At 38.1% G+C, this 13,422-nt stretch overlaps 1 protein-coding gene across 2 annotated transcripts; it reads left to right on the top strand.

Annotated features, from left to right (window-relative positions):
* On the top strand, positions 1-12,267 carry rbm45 (RNA binding motif protein 45). Of its 2 annotated transcripts, XM_062430475.1 has the most exons (12): positions 1-276; positions 1,781-1,903; positions 2,870-2,996; positions 3,824-3,970; positions 4,721-4,786; positions 5,371-5,541; positions 6,361-6,490; positions 7,775-7,868; positions 8,096-8,253; positions 8,561-8,636; positions 9,569-9,709; positions 11,535-12,267. In XM_062430475.1, exons 1-11 carry the CDS (start codon positions 1-3, stop codon positions 9,683-9,685), a joined length of 1,485 nt encoding a protein of 494 aa, XP_062286459.1. In that variant the 3' UTR covers positions 9,686-9,709; positions 11,535-12,267. The 2 variants fall into 2 exon arrangements, with proteins under 2 accessions (XP_062286459.1, XP_062286461.1); XM_062430477.1 differs by lacking the exon at positions 4,721-4,786.
* The last annotated feature ends 1,155 nt before the right edge of the window (positions 12,268-13,422 follow it).

Genomic DNA, 13,422 nt, shown 5'->3' with positions numbered 1-13,422 from the left:
ATGGAGGAGTACCCAGCCAAACAAGGCACCGAAAACCTCGACGACCCTCCCAACAGCAGACTTTTCGTGGTCGCCAGTCGGTCAGTAACCGAGGATGAGCTCAGGGACAGTTTCTCCGTGTTTGGGGACATCCAGGGGGTCTGGGTGGTCAAAGATAAGCAGACAAAGGAGTCCAAAGGCATCTGCTATGTGAAGTTCTCCAAGTCCTCGCAGGCCTGTCTGGCCATGGAGGAGATGCATGGCAAAGTGTTGGTGGATGGCACTAAACCCATCAAGGCAAGTGTGTAGAGAGCTTAAGTCGCCTATAGAAACCGTGTAAATCTGTAGCTAATACTCTGCAAGAAGGAGATAATGGGAGAGGAGCTTACTGACAATGCGATGCTGTGTCAAAGCAAAGGTGCACAAGTTTCAAGTCTGTCTGTAAACAACAATTAGGAGCTTAAATGCACATTAAAGCTGCTTGGTTTTTCTTGCTGTAATCATTCCTCCTGTTCATACTGACCATTAGAAGATCCCTTTATAAAGCATTTATAATGTTAGTGAGGGAGGACAAAAATCCACAGTCCTCTTGTGAAAGAAAATGTGTTTAAAAGTTAATCTGATGCTAATATGAAGCTTCAGCTTTGTCTAAATGAGTCAAATCAGGTCAATGAGACTCTATTTAGGTATGCATTTATGTTATATTGTAATTGGTTGTATTTATTTTAACATGGACCCCAGGAAGAGTAGCTGTTGCCTAGGTAACAGCTAATGGGGATCCAAATTAATTAAACTAAACTAAATGTTAGTTATCTTATTAGTGCCAAAGTCCCTCTTTTTATTACTTTAATCATTATTTTATGCTGCACTCTCATATATTTCTGCTCTATTTTAGTCTAGCTTTTTGTTTTTCTTTCTCTCTTTCTATTTTTTTTTGTACTTTGCTTCATTTTTATTATAATTGGGGTTTTCTGTTCTTAATTGTATGTTTCTAATTTTTACTGTTTAATCATCCCGTGGTATTTGTGTATGAAATACACTATATAAACTGTTCAAAATGTGTTTAAAAGTTGATCTGAAGCTTCAACCGTCCAAATGAGTCAAGTCAGGTCTTCTATGTTTCATCTTTACAGTGTTTTTAGTGCCAAATTCCCTCTTTTTGTTACTATGGTTACACCACAGCTCAACAGGGAAACACTAAGAGGGAATCTGATGCTATAAAGACTGTAAATGTGTCAGATATCACTTGATATGACTAACTCACACTGATGAAGCTCAATAGAAGCTGATCACCTACTTTTAAATACATTTTTATACTAAATACTTGTGTGGAAAGCACATTTGAAGGGAATCCTTTTTAATAATCAGTATGAACAGTGAGGAAAAAACTAATTAATTGTCCATATAGATAACTGACTGTTGTTTTAAGACATGAAAAATTGTGCTCTGCTTCTTTAAAAATGGACAACAGAAGTGCTTGAGGCTGAATTGACACACACACACACACACACACACACACACACACACACACACACACACACACACACACAAACACACACATATAAAAATCTCCCGACTCAACAGAAACTCGACTTTCCAGAAGTAACGTCTCTGTTATTCAGACTTGGGTAATAAATGTTTTTAAATACAATAGCTCAGATTTTAAGGTGTTTCAGTGTTGGAAATATTTAAAAATCTATACTTTACTCGTTGCTTGTTTGTAAATTACTGAATGTTTGTATTATGCTGCAGTTGTGATGATTATTTGTAATAATTTGTCCTATTTTTATTTTTTGTGCAGGTGTTCATCGCTCAGTCTCGATCTTCAACGAGACACAGGGACGTAGAGGATGAAGAGCTGACCAGGATCTTCGTCATGATCCCCAAAACGTTCTCAGAGGAGGACCTTAAAGACACGTTCAAAGTAAATACACCAACTCCTCCCTTCAGTCTTTTCTTTAAGCCTATATGTAGAATTAAAGTCAGATTACAGCGCTAAATATCAGGGAAATTAGACGTAGATCAACAGATTTATATAAAAGTATAAAGAGAGAAGAATAAGATGAGACCAATTTTTACTGCTTGTGTTTTTACAACATAAATAATAAGCAGCATGTTTAATAATAAGGTTAATTTCTGTTATATGCCTCAATTAAAACCATAGACTGTATATAAAATGGACGTAACATCTGTGATGTCTCCCATTAGTTTGTGGACTGCTGCTCAGAAGCCAATTGTATTGGATCTGGGCAGCGCCATCTTGAAAAATTCAGGTGCATGCTGGGAAAAATAAAAACACGGATTCTACTTATATGGGCATCAGGAGGAGCAAGAGGCGCCCTCCTGAACCTGTGAACCAATCAACCTGTCAATCACGACGTAGCCACGCCCTAATGCATACCCTGCTTTATCGTCAAATATAAAATCAGGGAGGCCAAAATGTCCCAAATGAACATCATACTGCATTGAAGAAGGCTTTAAACTAGCGATTGAGACCATAAACACATTTTGAAAACGTTTACTGAGGTTAGAAATCAAGTGAGAAGTTGGTGAATTCTCCATTGACTTGTATAGAGACGGAAGTCCTTTTGACACCAAAGCGGTCGCCCCCTGGTGGCCTTTTGATAGAATGCAGTTTTAAGTTACTTCGACGTTGGCCTCATTTCAGAGGACCGGAACTCCCCGCCTGGTAAAACAGATTAAAACCTTCCTCAATTTTCATTTTAAGCTCTCTGAAATATGCAGATACCCTAAAACACACTATACTGACTACAAATGCCTTTTTCCCTCCAATTTGGAAATGAAATAATGCATAAGAAAGAAGAATAAACATCTTTTTCTTTTCCTTTTTTTTGAACTCTTTCTGTTTTTCTTCTGTCTTGTTTTTCAGGAATACGGAGATATTGAATATTGCGTCATCATTAAGAATAAGTTCACAGGGGAAAGTAAAGGTCTGGGTTACGTGAGATACTACAAACCCTCCCAAGCTGCCGTTGCCATAGAGAACTGTGACAAAAGTAAGAGTGTGCCCAACTGTGTTTGTGCATTTTTGTTGTTTCTAGAAGTAAATGTGCAGAGACATAAATAAACTCACGTCCACTTTAGAGCAGAGGAGGCAAACTCATTCATCAAGGGCCACATACAGTCCAGTTTGATCTCATGTGGGCCGGACCATTAAAAAGATGGAAGGAAAAGAAGACAGGAAGGAAAGATGGAAGGAGGGAGGAAAGATGGAAGGAGGGAGGGAACAAAAGAAAGGATGGAGGGACAAAATGAAGGAAGGAAGGAACGAAATGAAGACAGGGAGGAAGGAAAGATGGAAGGACAGAAGGAAGAAAGGGAGGAAAGATAGATGGAAGGAAGAAAGAGAGAGAAAGAAAGAAAGAGAAAGGAAGGAGGCAGGGAAGTAAGAAAGGATGCAGGGACAAAACGAAGGAAGGGAGTAAGGACAGATGGGAGGGAAGAAAGGAAGGAAGGAACGAAAATAAATCAGGAACGAAAATAAATCGGGAAGGAAAGAAAGGGAGGAAGGATAGATGGGAGGAAAAAAACAGGAGGGAAAGATGGATGGACAGAAGGAAGGAAAGGTGGAAGGAAGAAAGAGAGAAAGAAAGGACAGAAGGATGGAAAGAGGGAAGAAAGGAACGAACGAAAAGAAGACAGGAAGGAAAGAAAGGACAGATGGAAGGAAAGAAGGAAGGAAAAGAACACATGAAGGAAAGTGGGCCGGATCGGACCCTTCAGCAGGCCGGTACTGGCCCACGGTCCTCATGCTTGCCACCCCTGCTTTTAGAGAATGTTCTGTATGTTTCTAACCCTGACGTCTCTTTACTGTGTTTATTAGCTTACAGAGCGATTCTGGCTGAACCTCGCACCAAGGCTGCAACCACAGAGGAGTATTCATCAGGAGGGACGGCGAGGGGGGGTGAATACATGAACGCTGGTGACAACATGAACCAGTACGCCTTCCCCATGGGCACACAGCTGCCTGGTACAGTGATTTAATATTACTTTTTTACACTTATCTGTTATATCTGGGTTTAAAGGTAGGATTGGTAATGTTGGAAAGCTAGCAAGAGAGCTAACAAGAATTGAAAATAGCACCTCCTCCTGCCTCCTCTAAGTTCCCCCCCGCTGCTCCACCCTCCCGTCAGTGAGTCCGTCCAAGCCACGCCCCCACAAACCGGCAACAGCGACAGGTGAAGACTGTGCATGTGCGAAGTAGGCAGGGAGAGAGGGGGGCGGATGCAGAACTAGACATGAAGGCACCTGATTGGTTTTTGCTTTTCGGTGTGAAGAGCATGGATTGGTCGGAGTTTTATCAGTCCTGTGGCTGTCACAGAGGTCTGATATTTTCTGTTCTTCTAAAGACATAATGTATTGATACCTCTGATAATAAAAGGACCATTTCACCCAGTATATCAAAAAGTGCTTCTGAACAGGATTACCAACCCTACCTTTTTAAAGTTACTGAAATCAGTAACTTTTTTTTTCTAGCAGAGGTAGAGGAAGGTGTGCTACATCCCGGTTCCGGAATCCCCAACTGACATTCTAGAACTCTGGCGATGCATCACTCAGTATAGCAGTAGTTGAGATTGTTCTAACTGTTATCTTGTAGCTGTTATTTAAAATCCTCTGGGGCTTTGTTTTTATTTAAATCCCTGGTAAAGCTATTTATTGAGTGGCTTTTTCTATATTTATTTTCCTGCCAGTGGTTTTCTCACTATTCACTGATCTACAGGTGGCAGCAACATACAAAGAAGTGTGGCAATGCATCACCAATCGCAGGAAAGAAGACAGCTAGCAAGTAAAAAAAACAAATATAAAACAATCAAGAATCTGGCAATATTACAATATCCAAAATCTAAGACGATAGCTTGTGTCATATCACGATATTGATATAATTTCAATATACAGTATTGCCCAGTCGTATTTTATGTGTATATATAAGATTATCGGCTGATATATCGATAACGAAATTTATTATTATTTATTTTTTTATTCCCTTATATCAGTATTGGCATTCGCCCTAAAAATCCAGTATCAGTCAGGCTTTAGTGCTCTTATAGATGTAGTTGTTTTAGTTTTTAGTGAAGAAATATAAACTTTGTCTAAGAATCATGGGCAGAAATAAGGTTCAACATGTGAATGAGGAGGCTTAAAGTCTTATCAGATATTTAAGGGTCATTTTATTTCAGTATTTCTTTCATTCAACATTAACCTTTTTAGAGAAAACAATGTTATAAAATGATGCCAATCTTGTGAAACAGAAATATTAGACTTGGATCTTAAATATTGTTCTTTGTGGGTTTTTTTTTTTTTTTTAAGGAAGTCCTTCACTGTATTTGTGAATGTCCTTTTATTGACCGTGTTGTTCCTCTTCCTGTCCAGCTGACCCTGGGAACTATCCGGTCATGGACTACCGCTCCGGTGACTTCACGCGCTGCCTGATGATGTCGACACGGGCCGCTCTTACCCAAGAGCAAATCTTTGCTCTGTTTGACCTCATTCCTGGCATGGAGTACTGCGAGCTGCAGAGAGACGCTTACGGCATGAGCAAAGGTCAGCAGTCAAACACAAAGTACAAGAACATAATGACTCTTTTTTTTTTGCCCGTTTAGTTCAGCTGGTTTAGGCCGGTGTGAAAGCTGTCAATCAAACTCTGGTGCAGAGAAGGATTTACCCCTTTGGTCTTCTTTATAAAGAATGAAAAAAAAGTGTTACTAAAATCCAACAATATAGACCAAAGGGAACAAACTAAAGAAGGAAGATGGAAGAAAGGGAGGAAAGATGGAAGGAGGGAGGGAGGGAGGGAAGAAAGGATGGACGGACAAAATTAAGGAAGGAAGAAAGGGAGTAAACACAGATAGAATGACAGAAGGAAGGAACGAAAAGAAGACAGGAAGGAAAGATGGAAGGAAGAGAGAAGGAAAGATGGAAGAAAGGGCGGAAACATGGAAGGAGGGAGGGAGGGAAGAAAGAAAGGATGGAGGGACAAAATGAAAAGGGATTAAGGACAGAAGGAAGGAAAGAGGGAAGAAAGGAACGAAAAGAAGACAGGAAGGAAAGAAAGGGAGGAAGGAAAGATGGAAGGACAGAAGGAAGAAAGGGGGGAAGGTAGAAAGAAAGGACAGAATCAAATTCTGGTGCAGAGAAGGATTTACCTTTTTGGTCTTCTTTATACAAAATGAAAAAAACTGTTATTACAAATCAGAGGGAAACTAAAATCCAACAATATAGACCAAAGGGAACAAACTACGACTCTAGTCTATAATATGATAACAAGAGATAAAGAATAATGAGAGAAAATGACTGTCAGGAAGGTTTTTTAATGGTAGGAAACTGAGAAAAGCAGCTGATTGTTTGTCTTTGTGCCTCCAGGTCACGCTTTGATTCGCTACAGTAACCTCGGATCTGCTGTTTACGCCAAAGATAAACTCAACGGGTTTGAATACCCACCAGGCAACAGGCTGGCGGTGAATTTTGTCGATGATGGAGAAGATCGCAGCAGGTAAACACTCACACACACACACACACACACACACACACACACACACACACACACACACACACATATGCATTATTATCCTTTATATACACATCACAATATGGTTAAAAAAAAAGTGAATATATTAACTTATATTAATGAAGAAACTGGGACCAAACCATAGACTGTATATAAAATGGACGTAACATCCGTGACGTCATCCATTGGTTTGTGGACTGCTGCTTGGAAGCGAATAGTTTCGGATCTGAGCAGCGCCATCTTGTAAATTTCCGGTGCATGCCGGGTAAAAGACCCCCACAGATTCTACTTATATGGGCATCAGGAGGAGCAAGAGGCGCCCTCCTGAACCTGTGAACCAATCAACCTGTCAATCACAACGTAGCCACGCCCTAATGCATACCCTGTTTTATCGTCACATATAAAATCAGGGAGGCCAAAATGTCCCAAATGAACATCATACTGCATTGAAGAAGGCTTTAAACTAGCGATTGAGACCATAAACACATTTTGAAAACATTTACTGAGGTTAGAAATCAAGTGAGAAGTTGGTGAATTCTCCATTGACTTGTATAGAGACGGTAGTCCTTTTGACACCAAAACGGTCGCCCCCTGGTGGCCTTTTGATAGAATGCAGTTTTAAGGTACTTCCGTGTTCGCATCATTTCAGAGGACCAGAACTCCCCACCTGAACCAAACACTATCCTTCTCTGCATGTCTCCTCCGTCACATTTTATTTGTCGTCAAACATTAACGGGTGAACTACTTCCACTGCAGGGCGCCCTCATGAAGAAAAGTAAAAGCAAAGCAGCCTTTTAGTAAATAACCAAGTGTATGAATTAAAGTATCTGCATCAGGTAATAAGCAGGTTTGGTTAGGATCAACTAAATGTCACTCTACACTTTTATAAGGTCTTTATGACACAGATTGAGTTCTTATTTGTTAGTTTATGCAGAAGAAATGCTGAGTTAACTTTCTCTAAAAAAGATAAAAAATGCTTATGAACAAAAATAATACTAAAATAAAAAGTATTTCAACATTAAAGCACTTTACATAAAACATAAAATGTATCAGGATAGAATATAAAAGCAACACATGGCAAAATGAAAATACATTTAAACACAATTAAAGTGTTTAAAATGGAAATTAAATTAAGCTAAAATAGAAAAAGACACTAGAAATTAGATCTTTAAGTGAGAGGCTCTATCTCTGTCTCTAACTAGTCTAGTCTTTTGTTGATTTTTCTCAGTATGAACCATTTATATACACAATAAAACTGTGTGTGTGTAGTCCTGTAGGTCGAATGGCGATGCAGTTCGTAGCGACCCAGATGATGTCTGCAGTGTGGAACGGACCATCGACCAGCCAAGTGATGAAACCTCCTGTAAGTACTCGGCAGCCACTCCCACAGCGTTTGGGAGCAGAGAAATAGGAAGACTTTTACACAACTTTGAAGCCTAATTTCATATATTTGGCGATTTTTTTTTTTAATCATTCAAATTTGGCAGGGTGGTTAACAACACACTTTTCTGTTGTAATGTCAAACTCAGAACACATATTTATTTTTACTTTACACAGACTTTAAATGGCATGTTTGTGTGCATCTTTCAGGGCTACCCTCCCGTCTCCCAGATGTCTCGGGTTCAGACAGATGTGAACCTTCCTCCTCTGAAGAAACTCGCTCCGCCCGACAGCAAATCAAAGGAGCGCTTGTTTGTAGTGTTCAGCCCTTCCCCGCTGCCTATGGATGTGCTGGAGGATGTTTTCTGGTAAATATCTCATGCAATGTGCCTCCATAATATTATTTTACTTGATAATTAAAACTGTGAAAATGTGCTGATGTGTAAAATATACACGCTGCACAATATATATGTCCATAAAGTGCATAAAACAATCACATGGTAAGAATGATTGTCCATTAGCTGGGAGGTTAAAAGTTCATTTGATCATAACTTTAAGCTCAGTCACTGCTAATTACTGTGAATGAGAACATCAAACTAAGTGCTTTAAATGACATCGTAATGTTGCTCCAGAGAATCAGCATTAACAAATGTCTCCTTCTGTGTGCATCTTCAGTCGCTACGGCTCCCTCATCGAGGTCCATTTGGTTCCTGGGAGGAAGGTTGGATACATGAAGTATGCTGACAAACAGGTGAGGACATTTAGGAAGGGGGAAGGGTCACATTTGATGTGATTTGGTGTCTGAAGGGAGGAATAACTGCATAGTGGAGTAGAGTGGGATGAATAGTAGTGAAGTAATGAAGAGGGTAAAACCTGTGAAAGTGCTGGAAGACAAGTGAGATTTGTTTTTTTAAGGAGAGAAAAAATGAACTAAGTACATCTGTGTGTCTTTTTCTGTATGTTGCCTTTGCATTTATAATGATTATAGAGTACCGCTCAAACAAGGGATGTAGCTCAAACATAGACTGTATATAAAATGGACGTAACATCCGTGATGTCACCCATTGGTTTGTGGACTGCTGCTTGGAAGCGAATAGTTTCGGATCTGAGCAGCGCCATCTTGACAATTTTCGATGCATGCTGGGAAAAATAAAAACAGGGATTCTACTTATATGGGCATCAGGAGGAGCATGAGGCGCCCTCCTGAACCTGTGAACCAATCAACCTGTCAATCAGGACGTAGCCACGCCCTAATGCATACCCTGCTTTATCGTCACATATAAAATCAGGGAGGCCAAAATGTCCCAAATGAACATCATACTGCATTGAAGAAGGCTTTAAACTAGCGATTGAGACCATAAACACATTTTGAAAACGTTCACTGAGGTTAGAAATCAAGTGAGAAGTTGGTGAATTCTCCATTGACTTGTATAGAGACGGAAGTCCTTTTGACACCAAAACGGTCGCCCCCTGGTGGCCTTTTGATAGAATGCAGGTTTAAGTTACTTCCGTGTATTGGCATCATTTCAGAGGACCAGAACTCCCCGCCTGGTTTCTCCCTAAAAAAAGCTTTGTCTTCATCCCTCTGTATGTTCTCTCTCTCTCTCTCTCTCTCTCTCTCTCTCTCTCTCTCTCTCTCTCTCTCTCTCTCTCTCTCTCTCTCTCTCTCTCTCTCTCTCTCAGTGTGCAGACGATGCCTTGGCGGCGCTGCACGGTCGCGTTGTGAACGGAGTCAAAATGAAGGTGATGCTGGCCGATCCTCCCAGAGAGGAATCCCACAAACGTCCTCGTACCTACTAAAACAACACGTGAAGGAAATGACTGGTGAGTCCACACAGTTACTCCTGCAGAGGAATAATCAGTAAAACATTAACTGGACTATTTCTTTTTAAAGATGAAGTAACATTGTGTATTTGTGAGGTTTGCAACGAGCACACAGAGAGCAGGAACAGTCCCGTTTCTGCTTCACCAGTTTGTGTTGCATCGTTGTTGCTTCAGGTTAGAAAACGCTGACTCAGGAGCCGGTAAAAGAGTTTATTAACAAACATCAAAGTCTGCAGTTTATTTTTATGTATTGCAGTAGGAAGTAATGCAATGCCTTATCAGCGTGAATTGAATTCATCTTGACACCTTTCTGCAACTGTGTGATGATAGAAATAAATAATTTAGGACCAAAAAAAGACAAGAAAACCAAATCTAACTCAAGATAATAATAATAATAAAAAACCCTAAATAACCTAACATGAATGCTGCGTTGTGAAAAGTGAAAGTGATTTTAGTGGGTTTAAAAGATGAATTGGCACTGCCCTTAAAAAAAGTCATGTGGTGCGACCATGATTAATCTTGAAATAAATTAATTTACTTAACACGCTTCACATCTTTTTTTACAAGTTTTCAGTAATATAAAATGTTTGGAAACAAAGGATTTGCATTTTTTTTGTTTTTTTTTGTAAATGATGATCTTTTATTTATATAAGACATTTCAAGATGAATCATGGTCGCACCACATGACTTTTTTTTAAGGCCAGTGCCAATTAATCTTTAAAAACCCACTAAAATCACTTCATTTCACATTTATAATATGAATTTTCAGGTACACAACATACTGAATGTTTGAACTACTGCATTAGATATGCTTGTTTTTATTATTCTAAGATTGAGTTGTTGTAAATCCTTATACGTCATTGACGTATATATATATATATATATATATATATATATATATATATATATATATATATATATATATATATATATATATATATATATATATATATATATATATATATATATATATATATATATATATATATAAATAATAAATACATAAATCCAGGTATTGCTTTGGAGCAGAAGCAGACGGAGAAGAGTCTGTAAGTTTCAACTCCAGTGAGACTCCGTCAGATTATTACAGATATTATTTCTTCTTTCTTCCTCGCTGAGAAAAAACTTGCAGACTCTTGACCGTGTTTAAAAAAAAAAAAAAAAAAAAAAAAAAGCACCATATGAAGGTGTGTCAGGTCAGGTCGGTCTCATTACTGACACCTTTACTTTGATACCAGTGTTTTAATTAATAATCTGAATGCTTCAATGTGTGGAAGAAACCTCAGGTTCAATTTAATGACGTTCCATAATTCTCATGGAACGTTTCCAATTTAGAATATTTCCAAAATTCCCCAGCTTAACTTCCCATGGAAAGTTTCCGGAAATGTATTGGAAATTGTCCGACCCTTTGCAACCCTAGCGATACCCGATCCAGCTATTTGAGTCAGTTTCGGACCGATATCGGACAAAGAAAGCAAACATCTCTGCAGAGTTTTTAAAGCTTAAAGCCAAAAATCTTTAACTCCAATATTCTGCTTTTATTACAGAAGACGTAAGATGCACTTTATAAAATTGTTTCAGCTCACAAACTCTAACAATAATTAGCATTTTTAGTAGACAGAGTGTAGGAGTAGTTCCTCCACACACCTGTCTCTTTTCACTCAGCTGCATCATTTAAATTTAATTTATTTTTAATTGACAGTATTAACTCTAAGTTTATCAGTCAGGGAAGATGTGAAGCTGATTTTTTAATTATTTTAATTTATTTTTAAAAGTTTGTCGTCTCTGTTCTCTGTGAATAACTCTTCAGCTTCTTGTTCCCTAGGCGACTGTTGTCATGACACAATGACACCTGACCTGACCCGACCGACCGACATCAAGACCTTCTCCCCGACCGACCGACACGACCTTTTATGACAACAACTGTCTGACCATGCTGTGACCCCCCCCCCCCCCTAAACCCCACCTACACACACACACACACACACACACACACACACACACACACACACACACACACACACACACACACACGCACACACACACACACTGTAGCATCACCACTACTGAAAATGAAGCCTTATTATCAGTCTGTGAACAGTAAGTGCATATTGTGTGTAGTTTGTGGTCAGTTAGTGTCATTAAAACGCTTTTTTGGGGAGTTTATTTAACATAATTTCAATTTCGACACTTTTTATTTGTTCTCGTGAGCCGAACGAACGGTTGTACATCCGCGGTAGTCTCAACACATGATTAACAGACTACTAAAAGAGACATATTTTAAGTTTAAACATCTCACGTTACACATAGTTTAGGTTTTTCGTTGGCAGCATTTTCAGCTTGAGACCTTTTTTAGATATTTACATTCATGCAGTTCAATCTAGACTTCTTCTTTTTTTAAATTTTTTTTTATTTGTTTTAATTTAGTTTGACTTTGCTCTCTTTCTCTCAATGGTATGCCTTTTTGTAATCTAATGTTTAGCTCAGTTTGAAGGTGTTTATCTGACTGACTGTGAGCTTTTGTTTCAGAATAAATAAAATAAATCGATTAAAACAAACCACTCTTGCTTGTTTGGTCTCTTATTTCCTCCATTATTTGAAATGTCAAACACTGTTGGAGCACCTGAAAGCTCCCCAACACCTTTTTAAAATGAATATATTATGTTTCTGTGGTGCCTAAATGTGTTGTTTTTACTTTCAAATCTGGATGAATTTCCTTCATTTACTGCTTAGATTTTATTTTAATAGTAAAGGAAGTTAATTTTTCATTTTGTATTAATGGAGTAAAGCCTTGTAAGATGTGAAGTTGATTAGATAACATGGTTATAATGATGGCTGCTCACTGCTCCTAGTACTCAGGATGGGTTAAATACAGAGACTGAATATCACTGTAAACATAGGGTCTGATTTACTAAAGGTCTGCGTGTGTAGAAACGTGTGCAAACTTGACATCACCCGCAAAAAATGTGCAAGCTGATCTACTAACGCAGCGCACTGAGGTTTGCGTCTTTCAACTGTGCAAGATAATACGCGCTGTCCATTTAGTACGTTTACCATAATGAATGTAATATTAGTAGTTTACCATAATGAATGTAATATTAGTAGTTTACCGTAATGAATGTAATATTAGTAGTTTACCGTAATGAATGTAATATTAGTAGTTTACCGTAATGAATGTAATATTAGTACGTTTACCGTAATGACTGTAATATTAGTAGTTTACCGTAATGAATGTAATATTAGTAGTTTACCGTAATGAATGTAATATTAGTACGTTTACCGTAATGAATGTAATATCAGTAGTTTACCGTAATGAATGTAATACTAGTAGTTTACCGTAATGAATGTAATATTAGTAGTTTACCGTAATGAATGTAATATTAGTAGTTTACCATAATGAATGTAATATTAGTACGTTTACCATAATGAATGTAATATTAGTAGTTTACCGTAATGAATGTAATATTAGTACGTTTACCGTAATGAATGTAATAGTAGTTTACCGTAATGAATGTAATACTAGTAGTTTACCGTAATGAATGTAATATTAGTACGTTTACCGTAATGAATGTAATATTAGTAGTTTACCATAATGAATATAATATTAGTACGTTTACCGTAATGAATGTAATATTAGTAGTTTACCGTAATGAATGCAATATTAGTAGTTTACCGTAATGAATGTAATATTAGTAGTTTACCTTAATGATTGT

This window comes from Scomber scombrus, chromosome 12, assembly GCF_963691925.1.
Source record: "Scomber scombrus chromosome 12, fScoSco1.1, whole genome shotgun sequence".
Lineage (NCBI taxonomy): Eukaryota > Metazoa > Chordata > Actinopteri > Scombriformes > Scombridae > Scomber > Scomber scombrus.
The sequence above is the reverse complement of the archived record's forward strand: the minus strand, read 5'-3'. Positions and strand labels throughout refer to the sequence as shown.

Bases quoted from the DNA above. Each gene is read 5' to 3' on its own strand.
- rbm45 (XM_062430475.1), top strand. From the start codon at position 1: ATGGAGGAGTACCCAGCCAAACAAGGCACCGAAAACCTCGACGACCCT. The intron at 5,542-6,360 runs GTCAGCAGTCAA...TTGTGCCTCCAG, and splicing joins CGCTTACGGCATGAGCAAAG to GTCACGCTTTGATTCGCTAC. The intron at 6,491-7,774 runs GTAAACACTCAC...GTGTGTGTGTAG, and splicing joins GATGGAGAAGATCGCAGCAG to TCCTGTAGGTCGAATGGCGA.